At 37.8% G+C, this 16,844-nt stretch overlaps 7 protein-coding genes across 8 annotated transcripts; all 7 read left to right on the forward strand.

Moving 5' to 3' along the window:
* The first annotated feature begins 13 nt into the window (after positions 1–13).
* LOC132787448 (aldo-keto reductase family 1 member B1-like) lies at positions 14–1,646 on the forward strand. Its single transcript, XM_060794490.1, has 3 exons — positions 14–485; positions 609–789; positions 850–1,646. The coding sequence occupies exons 1-3, from the start codon at positions 414–416 to the stop codon at positions 1,584–1,586; spliced, it is 990 nt and encodes a 329-aa protein (XP_060650473.1). The 5' UTR covers positions 14–413; the 3' UTR covers positions 1,587–1,646.
* Positions 1,647–2,606: 960 nt separating this feature from the next.
* On the forward strand, positions 2,607–4,552 carry LOC132786690 (aldo-keto reductase family 1 member B1-like). Its single transcript, XM_060793297.1, has 3 exons — positions 2,607–2,826; positions 3,518–3,698; positions 3,758–4,552. Exons 1-3 carry the CDS (start codon positions 2,755–2,757, stop codon positions 4,474–4,476), a joined length of 972 nt encoding a protein of 323 aa, XP_060649280.1. The 5' UTR covers positions 2,607–2,754; the 3' UTR covers positions 4,477–4,552.
* Positions 4,553–5,190: 638 nt separating this feature from the next.
* On the forward strand, positions 5,191–6,620 carry LOC132786589 (aldo-keto reductase family 1 member B1-like). The gene is made up of 3 exons (XM_060793151.1): positions 5,191–5,494; positions 5,573–5,753; positions 5,813–6,620. The coding sequence occupies exons 1-3, from the start codon at positions 5,423–5,425 to the stop codon at positions 6,529–6,531; spliced, it is 972 nt and encodes a 323-aa protein (XP_060649134.1). The 5' UTR covers positions 5,191–5,422; the 3' UTR covers positions 6,532–6,620.
* A 1,440-nt stretch (positions 6,621–8,060) lies between these two features.
* On the forward strand, positions 8,061–9,444 carry LOC132786636 (aldo-keto reductase family 1 member B1-like). Its single transcript, XM_060793212.1, has 3 exons — positions 8,061–8,312; positions 8,391–8,571; positions 8,631–9,444. The coding sequence occupies exons 1-3, from the start codon at positions 8,241–8,243 to the stop codon at positions 9,347–9,349; spliced, it is 972 nt and encodes a 323-aa protein (XP_060649195.1). The 5' UTR covers positions 8,061–8,240; the 3' UTR covers positions 9,350–9,444.
* Positions 9,445–9,878: 434 nt separating this feature from the next.
* Positions 9,879–11,449, forward strand: LOC132786236 (1,5-anhydro-D-fructose reductase-like). Of its 2 annotated transcripts, XM_060792719.1 has the most exons (4): positions 9,879–9,973; positions 10,220–10,370; positions 10,433–10,613; positions 10,677–11,449. In XM_060792719.1, the coding sequence occupies exons 2-4, from the start codon at positions 10,296–10,298 to the stop codon at positions 11,411–11,413; spliced, it is 993 nt and encodes a 330-aa protein (XP_060648702.1). In that variant the 5' UTR covers positions 9,879–9,973; positions 10,220–10,295; the 3' UTR covers positions 11,414–11,449. The 2 variants fall into 2 exon arrangements, with proteins under 2 accessions (XP_060648702.1, XP_060648701.1); XM_060792718.1 differs by lacking the exon at positions 9,879–9,973 and having other exon boundaries at positions 10,035–10,370.
* Positions 11,450–12,364: 915 nt separating this feature from the next.
* Positions 12,365–13,686, forward strand: LOC132785528 (aldo-keto reductase family 1 member A1-like). Its single transcript, XM_060791668.1, has 4 exons — positions 12,365–12,481; positions 12,548–12,716; positions 12,780–13,467; positions 13,530–13,686. Exons 1-4 carry the CDS (start codon positions 12,407–12,409, stop codon positions 13,576–13,578), a joined length of 981 nt encoding a protein of 326 aa, XP_060647651.1. The 5' UTR covers positions 12,365–12,406; the 3' UTR covers positions 13,579–13,686.
* A 1,594-nt stretch (positions 13,687–15,280) lies between these two features.
* LOC132786235 (aldo-keto reductase family 1 member A1-like) lies at positions 15,281–16,721 on the forward strand. The gene is made up of 4 exons (XM_060792717.1): positions 15,281–15,469; positions 15,526–15,706; positions 15,770–16,457; positions 16,519–16,721. The coding sequence occupies exons 1-4, from the start codon at positions 15,395–15,397 to the stop codon at positions 16,565–16,567; spliced, it is 993 nt and encodes a 330-aa protein (XP_060648700.1). The 5' UTR covers positions 15,281–15,394; the 3' UTR covers positions 16,568–16,721.
* The last annotated feature ends 123 nt before the right edge of the window (positions 16,722–16,844 follow it).

Consider the following 16,844-nt stretch of genomic DNA (forward strand, 5'->3'; position numbering starts at 1 on the left):
AATTTAATGCAGTAAAGAATTGCTAAAATAATTACATAATTTAAAACTTCATAATCTGTCGCATGTATGATGCAATATTGTACAACAATGTCTTCAGAACCTACTTAAAAGATTTAACCATAAGTGGGAGATATAATAATCACAAGACCGGTGTATATATCCGCCAAGCTATCAATTTTTGGGTTATTCCATTACCAGAGCTCACTGCGAACGGTTGAATTTAATTCGAGAATTTTCGTATTCCAAAATATGGTGAAAGTAAAAGCTCAAACAACATAACAATGATAAGCTGGTGGAAAGCTTCGGCACTATATAACGGCGACCAATTCGTAACTATGAATTATTCAGCTAGTAACGCTCGCAAGAACGTTTGGTCCCTCAACCATAAGCAAAATTTCTAAATACTTGTGAAAATGGCAAGCAATCAGTTCTTAACTCTTAACAGCGGCCATAAAATGCCCATCATTGGCCTTGGTACCTGGCAGGTAATAATGACAATCAGAAAATTCATTTTCCGCATTGATAACGATGACAAGCAGAAAATAACCTCTTTTTTTGTTAACGATAACACGAAAATCGATTTCTAATCATGTCATCTTCGTCACCAGGCATCTGATGAAGAAGTCGAAGCCGCAATCGATGTCGCTCTTGAGGCGGGCTACAGACATATCGATACGGCGCCAATCTACCGCAATGAGAAGGCCATTGGGCGAGTCCTTAAACGTTGGCTGGATGCCGGCAAAGTGAAGCGTGAGGAGCTCTTCATTGTGACCAAACTGCCACCCACAGGTAATCTAATCTTGCTTTGATTATAAACAATCTCCACTAAGCCTGCTCTTCTTTCCACAGCCAATCGCGCAAGTGATGTGGCCGCAACTATTAAGAAATCGTTGGCTGATCTGCAGCTGGACTACGTGGACATCTACCTCATTCACACCCCCATCTCCGTTTTGACCAATGAAGATGGCAGCATTAAGTTGGATGCGGATGGAATAATGGAACCTGATTTAACATCTGATATTACCACCACATGGACCGAAATGGAGAAACTAGTGGCCAGTGGTCAGGCCAAGTCCATTGGTGTTTCAAACTTTGACCAGGAGCAGTTAGAGCGAGTGCTCAAGATCGCCAAGATTCGTCCAGCTACCAATCAGTTCGAACACCATGTCTACCTGCAACAACGCGATCTTGTTGACTTCTGCAAAGCGCAGGGCATCGTCGTCACAGCTTATTCCCCTCTTGGTTCCAAGGGTATTGCCAAGTACAACGCTGTCGTAGGGTTGGTGCGTGATTTGCCCGATCTGATGGACATTCCCGACGTCAAACAGATTGCCGCTGCCCACGGCAAGACACCAGCTCAAGTTCTTCTCCGCTGGATCATTGACCGCGACATCGTCGTCATTCCCAAGAGCACAAATCCAGAACGCTTGAAGCAGAACCTTGATGTGTTTGACTTTAAGCTAACGGCGGAGGAATCTGCCAAGCTTTCAACGCTTGACCAGAACTTCCGCGTCTGTGATTTTTCTTTGCTCCGTGGTTGCGAGCGTCATCCTGAGTTCAGGTTCAAGAACCAATACACTAAGTAAACGGCATTTAACTTGTTAGTCATTCTTATTTATTCAAAATAAAACAGTCGCTTTTATATATACTGATACCCGTTTTGTTTTTATTTACCTATTTAATCTTTGTTTGTAGTTCAAACTAAAGATAAAGAGAAAAGCAATAGTCATTGCTACTTAGACTTTTGATTGATTGCATTATGATGATTTGTGACTTTGTATAAGGTGATAACACTTAAAGCACAGTATTTACAAACAAAAATATTATTTATTACAGGTGTTCAAATTGACAAGTTACTTACTTACGAAAAAATACATTTTTTTCAATGTAGTTTATATATTTATATTTCTCAGCTTATCTTATATAGAATGAGGTAAATTTGTTGATGTGGGAAACCTCATAATTGTTGACATTTATTGTGTGACGATGGGTTCTTAAGGAAATGAGATAGAGAGATGTGATTATTTCTCAGGTTTTTTAACACTCCACACTATCTTAAGATTTTAAATTTAAGAATTTATGAAAATTACAATTAGTGTTAATATTTATTATATTAAATAAATATTTTTATAATGGATTTTATTTTAAATATGCCAGTTTCCCTTGGCCCTTTACCAGCGAACTACAAAGGAGGCTCTACATGCCAAAAATTTTAAACAAGCCGCCAACTACCTCGATAACTGATCACACCTACAATCGATTTTTAGCATCGTTGCGTATCCAAACCCGGGCACAATGCGCGGCATTGTTAAATACCTATTTAAAATGTTTTTTATTTATTGTAAAATTAGTAAAAATAAACAAAAACTTATTTTATTTTCTGTTCTTAAAAGAAAGTATGCAAGTATCTTTTAATTACATATGAATGCGAGGTGGAAATGTACTTCTAAGTACCTTTTTAGTACATACATATGTATGTATGTATGTTAGACGCTCTATAAATAAAGCGGTAGTTCTAAACTTTCCATCATTTGTGTAGACGTGCTCGCTGAGAACTGTTCAATTTAGTTCTAGAAGTTTCTGATTCCAAAATATGATGAAAATAAAAAGACAAGATAATAATATAAAGCTTTCTAAAAGCTTTTACACTATAAAAATACGAGCAAGTCGCATTTAAGAATTATTCCATTAAAAACGCTCATTGAGGACGTTCGGTTTCCTTATCATAAAGTAAATTTCTAAAAACCTGTGAAAATGGCAAGCAATCAGTTTTTTACACTTAACAGTGGCCACAAAATGCCAATCATTGGCCTAGGCACTTGGAATGTAAGAAAAACAAATGAAACAAGAAAGCTACAGTCGGGTGTGCTCGACTGTGAGATACCCGCTACCCATTTTGAATAAAAGCAAAATAATGCGGTATTATTTTCAAAATATACCATAGACGGCACAATATACCAGATTGTCAGCCAAAGCAACTAAGACCCCTCGTAAGTAGGCGTTTTTGCCCATACAAAAGTATTTCTTTAATAACTTCGCCAATTTTAATCTGATCGCAACCAAATTTTCAGGAATCATAACTACTATAGTTGTTATTGTATGTACCAAAATTCCCAGCTCTAGCTTTAAAATAACATTTGTTTATCGATTTTTTTGATTTGCGGGGCGGAAGTGGGCGCGGCAAAAATTTGAAACAAACTTGATCTGCGTGCAAACATAACAAATGCTGTCGAAAATTATAGCTCTATCTCTTATAGTCTCTGAGATCCAGTGTTTCACACGGACAGACAGACAGACACACAGACGGACATGGCTAGATCGTCTCGCCTGTTGATGCTGATCAAGAATATATATACTTCATAGGGTCGGAGATGCCTCCTTCTACCTGTTACATACATTTCCTGCCGGCACAAAGTTATAATACGTAGAAGGGTACCTATGGGTAGCGGGTATAAAAACTATTCCGCATTATCATTGCCAACAAGAAAACAGATTTTTAATGATCTCCTCATTACAGGCATCTGACCAAGAAGTTGAGGCCTCAATCGACGCCGCTCTTGAGGTGGGCTACAGACATATTGATACGGCTCCTGTCTACCGCAATGAGAAGGCCATTGGACGAGTCCTTAAACGTTGGCTGGATGCCGGCAAGGTGAAGCGTGAAGAGCTCTTCATTGTGACCAAGCTACCAACCTTTGGTAAAATAATCTTGCCTCGATTTTAAGAAATCTTCGCTAACCGGCACTGCTTTTTATAGCCAATCGAGCAAGTGATGTGGAAGCCACTATTAAGAAATCGCTAGCCGATCTGCAGTTGGATTATGTGGATATCTACCTCATTCACTCACCCGTGTCCTCTGTGGCTAATGCAGATGGCAGCCTCAAGCTTGATGCTGATGGTTTAATGGTACCAGATTTAGAAGCCGATATTACCACCACCTGGACTGCAATGGAGAAACTTGTTTCCAGTGGACTGGCCAAGTCTGTTGGTGTTTCCAACTTTGACCAGGAGCAGCTGGAGCGCGTACTCAAGGTTGCCAAGATTCCTCCAGCAACAAATCAGATCGAGCATCATGTCTACCTGCAGCAACGCGACCTCGTTAACTTTTGCAAAGCGAAGGGCATCGTCATCACAGCTTACGCTCCTCTAGGATCCAACGGACGCAATAAGGTCTATGCTTCCGCTGGTATAAACCGTGAACTTCCCAATCTGTTTGACATACCCGAAGTGAAGGAAATTGCTGCTGCCCATGGCAAGACCCCAGCTCAAGTGCTTCTCCGTTGGATCGTTGACAATGGCATTGTTATTATTCCCAAGAGTTTGAATCCCGAACGTTTGAAGCAGAACCTTAATGTGTTCGATTTTAAGCTGACAACCGAAGAGATAGCGAAGCTCTCAGCACTCGACCAGAACTTCCGCATTTGTGATTGGTGTTTGCTCCCCGGTGCCCAGCGTCATCCCGAGTACAAATTCTAAAACGAATTTACAAAGAAAACTACACACAACATGTTATTCATCCATATTAATTTAAAAAATAAATAAATAGACGTATTCATATCAAAAGATTTCTTTTTCTTATTACACTTATGTATTTTATGTTATGAATATTGTTAATATGTATAGTTCAAACTAAAGCTACCGAGGAAATGGCCAGTCACAGAACTTAGGGTTACTTTTGTTTATTTTCCATACTAAAATAATTTTTTAAATAAACTATAAAATGCTTATACTAGCAATATTGTCTACATATAAGTTATTAAAAAAAATTTTAGATTCTTCACTTGACCTTCAGAACCCAGCAGATTAATTGAAAAATAATGCAAACAACTGCAATTCAACCTCCACAAAGGAATTTGAGCAACCGCCACTTACATGCATCGATAACTGATCACAGCTGTAATCGATTATTAACATCGTTGCGTACCCAAAGCCGTGCACAATGCGCGGCATCGTTAAACACCTATTTAAAATGTTTTTTTTATTTATTGTAAAATGGGTAAAAATAAATAAAAACCTAATTTATTTTTTGTTCTTAGAAAAAAGTATGCGAGTGTACTGCTAAGTATCTTTTAATTACAAATGTATGCGAGTGTGGAAATGTACTTCTAAGTACCTTTTCAGTACATATGTACATATGTATGTATGTATGTTAGACGCTCTATAAATACAGCGGTAGTTCTAACCTTTTTATCATTTGTGTGAACGTGCTCGCTGAGAACTGTTCAATTTAGTTCTAGAAGTTTCTGATTCCAAAATATGATGAAAATGAAAAGCTCAAACAACATAATAATATAAAGCTTTCGAAAAGCTTTCACACTATATAAAGACGAGCAAGTCGCATTAAAGAATTATTCCACTAAAAACGCTCACTAAGGACGTTCGGTTCCCTTATCATAAATTAAATTTCTAAATACTTGTGAAAATGGCAAGCAATCAGTTTTTGACACTTAACAGTGGCCACAAAATGCCAATCATTGGCTTAGGCACTTGGCAGGTAATGACAAAAGAAAAAACTATTCCGCAATAACATTTCCAACAAGAAAACAGATTTTTAATGATGTCATCTTCACAGGCACCTGATTCAGAAGTCGAGGCAGCAATCGATGTCGCTCTTGAGGCGGGCTACAGACATATTGATACGGCTCCTGTCTACCTCAATGAGAAGGCTATTGGTCGAGCCCTAAAACGTTGGCTGGATTCCGGCAAGGTGAAGCGTGAAGAGCTCTTCATCGTGACAAAACTGCCAACCGCTGGTAATAGGAACTTGCCTCGATTTTAAGAAATTTCCACTAACTTGCACTATTTTTCGCAGCCAATCGCGCTAGAGATGTGGAATCCACTCTTAAGAAATCGCTGGCCGATTTGCAGTTGGATTATGTGGATATCTACCTAATTCACTCACCCGTTACCGCCGAGGCCAATGAAGATGGCAGCCTCAAGTTTGATGCCGATGGTTTAATGGTCCCTGATTTGTCAGCCGATATTACCACCACCTGGACTGCAATGGAGAAACTTGTGTCCAGTGGGCTGGCCAAGTCTGTTGGCGTTTCCAACTTTGACCAGGAGCAGCTGGAACGCGTACTCAAGGTCGCCAAGATTCCCCCAGCTACAAATCAGATCGAACATCATGTCTACCTGCAACAACGCGACCTCGTTAACTTCTGCAAAGCGAAGGGCATCGTCATCACAGCTTATTCTCCTCTAGGATCCAAGGGACTCATTAAGGTCAATGCTTCCGCTGGTATAAATCGTAAACTGCCCGATCTGTTTGACATACCCGAAGTGAAGGAAATTGCTGCTGCTCATGGCAAGAGCCCAGCTCAAGTGCTTCTCCGTTGGATCGTTGACAATGGCATTGTTATTATTCCAAAGAGTACCAATCCCGAACGTTTGAAGCAGAACCTTAATGTGTTCGATTTCAAGCTGACGCCAGAGGAGATAGCAAAACTCTCAACGCTCGATCAGAACTTCCGCGTCTGTGATTGGTCTTTGCTCCGAGGTGTCCAGCGTCATCCCGAGTACAGATTCTAGAACGAATTTACAAACAAAACTACACACAACATGTTATTCATCCATATTAATTTAAAAAAAAAAATAAATTAAACTTATTCATATCAAAAGATTTCTTTTCCTTATTTCACTCGAATTTAGTATTTTGTTAACATATGTAGTTAAAAGTTTCAACTTGAAACTAAAGCTACTGAGAAAATGGACAGCCACAGATCTTAGACTTATTTTTGTTTATTTTCCATACACAAATAAACTATTAAATTTGTATGCTGATAATATTGTCTATATTAATTACTTAAAATTACAAAAAAAATCTTAGATCGTTCACTAAAAAAATAGGAAAAATGACTACTAAGCTTTGACTTTTGAGTGATTATTGCATTATGATGACTTACGATTTTTTTATAAGGTGATAACACTTATATTAGAGTATTTATAAGCAAAAATATTATTATCTATTACAGATTTTCAAAAATTGTCAAGTCACTTCTTCAATAATTGTATTTAAAATCCAATGTAGCTTATATATTTATATTTCTCAGCTTATGTTATATGGAATGAAAAAAGTTTGTTGATGTTGGAAATGAGATAGAGAGATGTGATTATTTTTCAGGGTTTTTAACACTCCTTAAGATTTTTAATTTAAGAAATTACAATTAGTGTTCTTTGAAATAATAAAATAAATATTTTTATAATAGGTCTTGGCTCTATCTACATGCCAAGAATCTTAAATAAGCCGGCAACTACCTCGATAACTGATCACAGCAACAATCGATTATTTGCATCGTTGCATATCCAAGCCCGTGCACAATGCGCGGCATCGTTAAATACTTATTTAAAATGTTTTTTTATTTATTGTAACATTGGTAAAAATAAATAAAAACTTATTTTATTCTCTGTTCTCAGAAGAAAGTATGCAAGTATCTTTTAATTACATATGTATGCGAGTGTTCATGATACAATAATACAAGGTAGTCTCGTCGGAAAAGCTGTCCGCTATCTATACCATACATAAGTGCGAGTGAAACGACTGCGCCTAGTGAGTGCGAAAGAATCGACAGTAGAGCTTTGTGATTAACCCTTAAATGGTGCATAGGGTTTAATTGTTCCACTATATTAAAAAGAGTTGAAATATTTTTTATTATTTAATTTTTAATAGTTTGGAATTGGATAGTAATCGTTGTTTTTATTTTTGATTACTAATTATTTAGTTCAGGTTCTTAATTCTATCATAAAGTTCATATTTATATATAATATAATTGCAATCTGACATTTTTGTCTTGTACAAGGGTTAATATTTAGGGGAAAAAATCGTCCGCATACAACCTTTCCCTTCAACAAGCACGAGCGCACTGACGATAGCGGACAGAAACCGAACGAAAAAGCACACGACGAGACTACCTTGTATTATTGTATCATGCGAGTGTTGAAGTGTACTGTTAAGTATCTGTATGTATGTTAGTTGCTTTATAAATAAAGCTGTAGTTCTAACATTTTCATCATTTGTGTGGACGTGCTCGATGAGAACTGTTCAATTTAGTTCTAGAAGTTTCTGATTCCAAAATATGATGAAAATGAAAAGCTCAAACAACATAATAATATAAAGCTTTCGAAAAGCTTTCACACTATATAAAGACGAGCAAGTCGCATTAAAGAATTATTCCACTAATAACGCTCACTAAGGACGTTCGGTTCCCTTATCATAAATTAAATTCTAAATACTTGTGAAAATGGCAAGCAATCAGTATTTGACTCTTAACAGTGGCCACAAAATGCCAATCATTGGCTTAGGCACTTGGCAGGTAATGAGAAGAGAAAAAACTATTCCGCATAAGCATTGCCAGCAAGAAAACAGATTTTTACCAATGTCATCTTCACAGGCACCTGACACAGAAGTCGAAGCCGCAATCGATGTCGCTCTTGAGGCGGGCTACAGACATATCGATACGGCTCCTCTCTACCTCAATGAGAAGGCTATTGGTCGAGCCCTAAAACGTTGGCTGGATTCCGGCAAGGTGAAGCGTGAAGAGCTCTTCATCGTGACCAAACTGCCAACCGCTGGTAATATAAACTTGCCTCGATTTTGAGAAATCTCCGCTAACCTGCAAGGATTTTTACAGCCAATCGCGCTAGAGATGTGGAAGCCACTCTTAAGAAATCCCTGGCCGATTTGCAGTTGGACTATGTGGACATTTACCTCATTCACTCACCCGTGACCGCTGTGGCCAATGAAGATGGCGGCGTCAAGTATGATGCCGATGGTTTAATGGTACCAGATTTAGAAGCCGATATAACCACCACCTGGACTGCAATGGAGAAACTCGTGCCCAGTGGGCTGGCTAAGTCCATTGGCGTTTCCAATTTTGACCAGGATCAGCTGGAACGCGTGCTCAAGGTCGCCAAGATTCCCCCAGCTACAAATCAGATCGAGCATCATGTCTACCTGCAACAACGCGACCTCGTTAACTTTTGCAAGGCGAATGGCATCGTCATTACAGCTTATTCTCCATTAGGATCCAAGGGGCTTAATAAGCTCAATGCTTCCGCTGGTATAAACCGTGAACTTCCCGATCTGTTTGACATTCCCGAAGTGAAGGAAATTGCTGCTGCCCATGGCAAGACCCCAGCTCAAGTGCTTCTCCGTTGGATCGTTGAAAATGGCATTGTTATTATTCCCAAGAGTACGAATCCCGAACGTGTGAAGCAGAACCTTAATGTGTTCGATTTTAAGCTGACGGCAGAGGAGATAGCAAAGCTCTCAACGCTCGATCAGAACTTCCGCGTCTGTGATTGGTCTTTGCTCCGAGGTGTCGAACGTCACCCCGAGTACCACTTCTAAAACGAATTTACAAAGTAAACAAAGTAAACACATAACTTGTTATTCAACCATATTAATAAAAACAAAATAAAAAAGTAAACCTATCCATATCAAAAGATTTATTTTTCTTATTACACTCGACTCAACTTTAAACTAAAGCTACTGAGAAAATGGACAGCCACAGATCTTAGACTTATTTTTGTTTATTTTCCATACACAAATACTTTTTGAAATAAACTATAAAATTTGTATGCTGACTATATTAATTACTTAAAAAAAATTCTTAGAACGTTCACTATGTTATTTTACATTCTTACAATTTCGATTGGCGATTTTCATTTGACCTTTAGCCAAATCAGAACAATCGAAAAATAATGCAACCAACTGCATTCTAACCTCTACACATAAAGAAATTTGAGCAGCCGCCACATAACTCGATAACTGATCAGAGCTGTAATCGATTAGTAACAATGTCACGTATCCGCTCCGTATACAGCTACGTCGAATATTTTCTTATAATTGTGTTCATTATTTGAAAAAAATAAAATTGAAAAGTAATGACAAGTTAGAAAATTAAAGTTAACAAGTATATTTAAAATGTTTAATAAAAAATGCTGCTAAGTATCTTATTATTATAAACAGATGGTATGTATGCATGTGTGTTAGAGACTATATAAATAAAGCAGTGGCTCTTCCCTTTCCGTCATTTGAGTAGAAGCTGTCGACGCGAATGGTTCGAGTAACTTCTAATTTCTAAACATTGTGAAATTGCGAGCATATAAAATCTTAAACACAAAAAAGCTTAGGAAAATTTCACTGCAATTGCCGGCGATGTTGTTCCTTTGGAAAAGCTTTCAGCCCTATATATTTACCAGCGAATCTGTTGTCTAGAATCATTCCTGTAGGAACACTCATTGAGAACGTTTGCCTCTTTGCTTGAATAAATAAAATTCTAAATATTCTTAAAATGGCACCAAACATTCCCTTCTTGACTCTCAATGACGGCAATAAAATGCCAGTAATTGGCATTGGCACCTGGCAGGTAATCTTTACAAATAACAACAATAAACTCTGTCCTGATTATTAATCATGTCACATGACCAGGCTTCTGACGAGGAAGTTGAAACTGCAATCGACGCTGCTCTTGAAGCGGGCTACAGACACATTGACACAGCTCCTAGATACCGCAATGAGAAGGCGATTGGACAAGTCCTTAAACGTTGGTTGGACTCCGGCAGAGTGAAGCGTGAAGAACTCTTCATTGTGACCAAGCTGCCACTTAATGGTGAGTTAATCTCTTCAAATGTTCCTTTAAAGAATGCTCAATAAAATAACTAATTATCCACAGCCAACGCTCCCAGTGACGTTGAACCAATCATTAGGAAATCGCTGGCTGATCTGCAGCTGGACTATGTGGACATGTTTCTCATTCACTCGCCCTTCACTTTGATCGCCAGTGAGGACGGTGGAGTTAAGAAGGATGAGCAAGGACTAATGATTCCTGATTTGAGAACAAATCATGCCGCTACTTGGGTTGAAATGGAGAAGTTGGTTCCTAATGGACTGGCCAGGTCCATTGGAATCTCTAACTTTGACCAGGAGCAAGTTGGACGTCTTTTGAAGACCGCCAAGATTCGTCCAGCCACCAATCAGATCGAACACCACGTTTATCTCCAACAGAGAGAACTAGTCGACTTCTGCAAAGCTGAAGGAGTCGCCATCACTGCCTATTCTCCCCTAGGATCCAAGGGTCTCGCAAAGTTGAATGCTAGCGTTGGCATAGCTCGTGATTTGCCCGATCTTATGGACATACCTGTTGTGAAAGAGATTGCTGCTGCTCATGGCAAGACTCCAGCTCAAGTGCTTCTTCGTTGGGTCATTGATACTGGTGTTATAGCTATTCCTAAGAGCTCGAGTCCAGAGCGTTTGAGGCAAAACTTTGACATTTTTGACTTTAAACTGACGGAAGAGGAAATAGCTAAGCTCTTAAAACTGGATCAAAACTTCCGCATCTGTGACATGGCTTTGCTTCGTGGGGTCGAACGTCATCCCGAGTTTAGATTCAAGAACGAATTTACACAGTAAACTGAATTTTACATATTAAGCGCCAGTATTTCTTCAAAATAAAATGACTTTTACTTTACCGATTTTGTGTTTTTTGATAGATTTTATAACTCTGTTTAAAATTGGTAATTCACAGTTCGAGTTTTCGCATTATCTTTAAATTTACGGAGTAACAAAATCAAATATTTTATTTGCCAAAGTAATAAAAATGTAGAAGGTTATACTAGTAATAAAAATGAACAAAAATATCAAATAAATATAAGTAGCAATAATTGAATAAATGCTTGCTTGAAAATAATGTAATGTGTCTTTAATTATGAGAGAAACTGGTTAGAAATACATAATTTCCAATAAGTGTTATGTATTTTGTAATTTTTATCATTAAAATTTTTCAAATATTATAAAATTGTATAAAAAAAATGATGTAACAATTACCAGCATAACAACTCTATTCAAATTAGTTTAAAAAAATGGCGTAACGTTTTTTTTTTTTCGATAACTGATCGAAGCTGTAAACGATTACAGGCGATATTGCTTAACAGCCCAGTTCACAATGCGCGCCATTGATTAATTTTAGTACTTTTAATTAATGTCTATAACTGTAAAAAATTGTAAAATAAAATACCTATATTTTTAGATCAACTAAAGCTAATAAATATATTTTAAAATGAGTTATAAAAATCATTTTATTCTTAGTAGCTGCTACTAAAAATTTTTTTACAACAGAAGAGCCTATGAAAACACCTCCCCGAAGCAAAACATTTACCCTATTCATCAGTTCAGCAAAAGCTGTCCATGAGAGCGGATGTTTCCTTCTGCTGGCTTCGAGTAACTTCTATCTATCATTGTGAAATGGCGAGCATTCAAATCCTAAAGCTTTCAACAGATATTATCAACAATGTTTACCATTTCAAAAAGCTTTTCGCGCTATATATAAAGCGGAAAAAGTGTGGTATAGATTCATTCTAGTGGAACCATTCATTACGAACATATGAAAATCTAAATATTGTTAATATGGCACAAAACACTCAACTCTTGACACTCAACAATGGCCACAAAATGCCCATGATTGGCCTAGGCACTTTGCAGGTAATCCTCAAAAGTAACTACAGCAAAAAAGAGAGGGTCCTGATTATTAATCATATAAATACGTAGGCTTCTGATGAGGCACTCGAAGCAGCTCTTGAGGCGGGCTACAGACACATTGATACAGCTCCTAGATACGGGAACGAGAAGGCGATTGGACAAGTCCTTAAACGTTGGTTGGATTCCGGCAAAGTGAAGCGTGAGGAGCTCTTCATTGTGACCAAGTTGCCACTTACTGGTAAGCTCATCTCTTCAAGTGTCCCTTTAAAATATCCTCTATAAAATTGCCAATTTTCCACAGCCAACGCTCCCAGTGATGTTCTTCCCATCATTAAGAAATCGCTAGCCGATCTACAATTGGACTATGTGGACATGTTTCTCATTCACATGCCCTTTACTCTAATGGCCAACGAGGATGGAAGTATCAAGAAGGATGAGCAAGGACTAATGATTCCTGATTTAAGAACAAATCATGCCGCTACCTGGGTTGAAATGGAGAAGTTAGTGGCTAATGGTCTGGCCAAGTCCATTGGCGTGTCCAACTTTGACCAGGAGCAAGTATCGCGTCTTTTGAAGACCGCCAAGATTCGTCCAGCCACTAATCAGATCGAACACCACGTCTACCTCCAACAAAAAGAACTGGTTGACTTCTGCAAAGCTGAGGGCATCGCAATCACAGCCTATGCTCCTCTAGGATCCAGGGGTCTCGCGAAATTCACTGCGAGCCTTGGCTTACCACGTGAACTCCCTGATCTTATGGATGTTCCTGAAGTAAGAGAGATTGCTGCCGCTCATCGGAAGACACCAGCTCAAGTCCTTCTGCGTTGGATCGTTGACAATGGTATTATAGCTATTCCAAAGAGCGCAAATCCAGAGCGTTTAAGACAAAACCTTGACATATTTGACTTTAAACTGACGGATGAAGAAATAGCCAAGCTCGTAAAACTCGATGAAAACTTCCGTATATTTGACTGTGCCTGGATCCACGGGTAAGCTTAAAAAAATATTTCTAATAAAATCTTTCTATTCCATAATCTATTTTAACTTGCAGTGCCGAGGGCCATCCCGAGTTCAGGTTCAAAAACAAGTTCACAAACTAAAGCAGTTCTTTTTACTATGGTTTGTTTTCTTAAAAAAATTTCCTAATATACCCCACAAAATTACATATTTATTATAGAAATCCTCAACGCTTGTGAAATAAAATAAAGTATTATATACAAAATAAAACAAAAAACTTTTATTTATATTGTTCATGTGACTGCGTTATCTAGATTTACCTGTTGCATACACAAATACATATATAAGAATGAAATTCAAGGCAGCTGCAATTCTATTGATAATATGTATGAAAGTTAACTTCACAGAGTAACCTGCAATAACAACAATACTTATTGGTAGGAATTAATAAAAAATATATATATATATCTATATGTAGCTGTGCCAGCCCATGGTTCTGCTACAAAATAATATATAAAAACGTTAGAACTTTATAGTTGTCAGCAAAACTATTTTTCATTCACTCCAGCAAAAGTGTTCTTGTTTTCTTGAAGATTGAATTAAACTGATGTTTTGAATTTAAAAATTTTTTTTTTGGCTTGAAGCAAATCTTGCCATTATGTAATTTAAAATCAATGCTTCAGCGCGAAAACATTCGAAAAGCTCATTCGATAATATCGTTCTTATCGTCAACGGCAAAACCGATTGATCTGGGCGGTGTTATCAAATCCATATCTGAATATTTGGTAATGCTGCAAGACAAATGAGATCTAAATTAAGTGCTTCATCTAATTATAAATTAATATGTCATCATCATTGTTTTTAATATAATGTAAACGCAATATAAATACTGCACTAACATCGAACCGGTAGTAGTATCGATAACGTCTTACAGCTGTAATCGATATTTGATGAACAACCCCGTTCGCACTGTGCGACAACTCTGTGTACAATTCGCGGTATGTTCGCTGATATGACTTTTAATTTGCGTCGTACTTGTTCTTTAAAGTTGACAAAGAATACATTGATTGATTTGAAGTAAAAGTAAATAATTAAAAGCACGTGTGAAACATTTTTGAAGTTTATGAAATTTCGCAAGTAAATTGTGAAAATGTTGTGAAATAAATTACATTTTATACTCTAGAGTGTGCCTAGTAACTGTTACTAACAAACTTTTAACAACACAAATGGGAGACTATCGATACCATGATACAATTATACAAGGTAGTGCCGTCGTACGTTTTTTCGTTCGGCTACAGAGTGTAATCGACCAGTGCGCTCGTGCTTGTTGAAGCGAAAGGTTGTATGCGGACGATTTTTTCCCTAAATATTAACCCTTGTGCAAGACAAAAATGTCAGATTGCAATTATATTATATATAAATATGAACTTAATGATAGAATTAAGAACCTGAACTAAATAATTGGTAATCAAAAACAAAAACAACGATTACTATCCAATTCCAAACTATTAAAAATTAAATTATAAAAAACATTTCAACTGTTTTTAATATAGTGGAACAATTAAACCCTATGCGCCATTGAAGGGTTAATCACAAAGCTCTACTGTCGATTCTTTCGCACTCACTAGGCGCAGTCGTTTCACTCGCACTTATGTACTGTGTCGATTATGGACAGCTTTTTGACGACGGGACTACCTTGTATAATTGTATCATGATCGATACTAATAACCTATCCCCTGATCTCATCAGTTCAGCAATAGCGTTCGACGAGAACGGTTGTCTGCTTGAATGTGCTTTGAGTAACTTCTAATTAACATTGCGAAATTGATAATTACTTGTCAATTGTCACCGCATTTAAAAAGCTTTTTGACACTATATAATTACCGGTGAATTTGTTATCTATAATCATTTCAGTAGAAGCACTCATTAGAAACGTTTGACATTGTAAATATTGTTAAAATGGCACAAAACACTCAGCTCTTGACTCTCAACAATGGCCACAAAATGCCCATGATCGGTATTGGCACCTGGCAGGTAATTCTAAGCAACAAAATAAACGAGTTCCAATTATTAATCATATAAATACGTAGGCTTCTGATGCGGAAATCGAAGTTGCAATCGAAGCAGCTCTTGAAGCGGGCTACAGACACATTGACACAGCTTCTAGATATGGCAACGAGAAGGCGATTGGACGAGTCCTTACACGTTGGTTGGACTCCGGCAAAGTGAAGCGTGAGGAGCTCTTCATTGTGACCAAGCTCCCACTTAATGGTAAACTCATATATTCAAGTGTTCCTTTAAAGTATCCTCAATAAAATACCTAAATTTCCACAGCCAACGCTCCCAGTGACGTTGAACCCATCATTAAGAAATCGCTGGCCGATCTACAATTGGACTATGTGGACATGTTTCTCATCCACACGCCCTTTACCCTTATGGCCAGTGAGGATGGTGGCGTCAAAAGGGATGAGCAAGGCCTAGCGATACCTGACTTAAGAACAAATCATGCCGCCACTTGGGTGGAAATGGAGAAGTTAGTGGCTAATGGTCTGGCCAAGTCCATTGGCGTGTCCAACTTTGACCAAGAGCAAGTTGGGCGTCTTTTGAAGACCGCAAAGATTCGTCCAGCTACCAATCAGATCGAACACCACGTTTACCTCCAACAAAAAGAACTGGTTGACTTCTGCAAAGCGGAGGGCATTGCAATCACAGCCTATGCTCCCCTAGGATCTAAGGGTCTCGCTAAGTTTAATGCTGGCTGTGGCATAGTGCGTGAACTCCCTGATCTTATGGATGTTCCCGAAATAAAAGAGATTGCAGCCGCTTATGGAAAGACACCAGCTCAAGTGCTTCTCCGTTGGATAGTGGACACAGGCGTTATAGCTATTCCCAAGAGCACGAATCCCGAACGTTTGAAGCAAAACCTTGATATTTTTGACTTTAAACTAACGGATGAGGAAGTCGCCAAGCTCGTAAAACTGGATCAGAACTTCCGCATCTTTAACTTCGCCTCGCATCACGGGTAAGCTGAAAAAGTAGTATAATGGAAACGTTTCTAATCCCTAATCTATTTTAATTTCCAGTGCCGAACGCCATCCCGAGTTCAGGTTCAAAAACGAGTTCACAAGCTAAGGGTTAAATGTCGAAGACTTTATAATGGAAGAATAAAAAGTATTTGAATTAATTTATAGAGCTTGTTATAAATTGTAATGTTCTATTTGTTTAATATACTGTCCATACTATCAAATATTTAAGTTTAAGCAGAAAAAACATTTTATGTAAAATAAAAATAAAAATAAAATAAAAATATCATACTCGTTATCTATATTTACCCTTTGCTGCAGCTTAAGATAAAACAGCGGAACAACATACACAAAGCGAAACAACAGCAACTTGCGTCGATAACAGC

The sequence above is a fragment of the Drosophila nasuta genome, chromosome 2R, assembly GCF_023558535.2.
Source record: "Drosophila nasuta strain 15112-1781.00 chromosome 2R, ASM2355853v1, whole genome shotgun sequence".
Classification (NCBI taxonomy): Eukaryota; Metazoa; Arthropoda; class Insecta; order Diptera; family Drosophilidae; genus Drosophila; species Drosophila nasuta.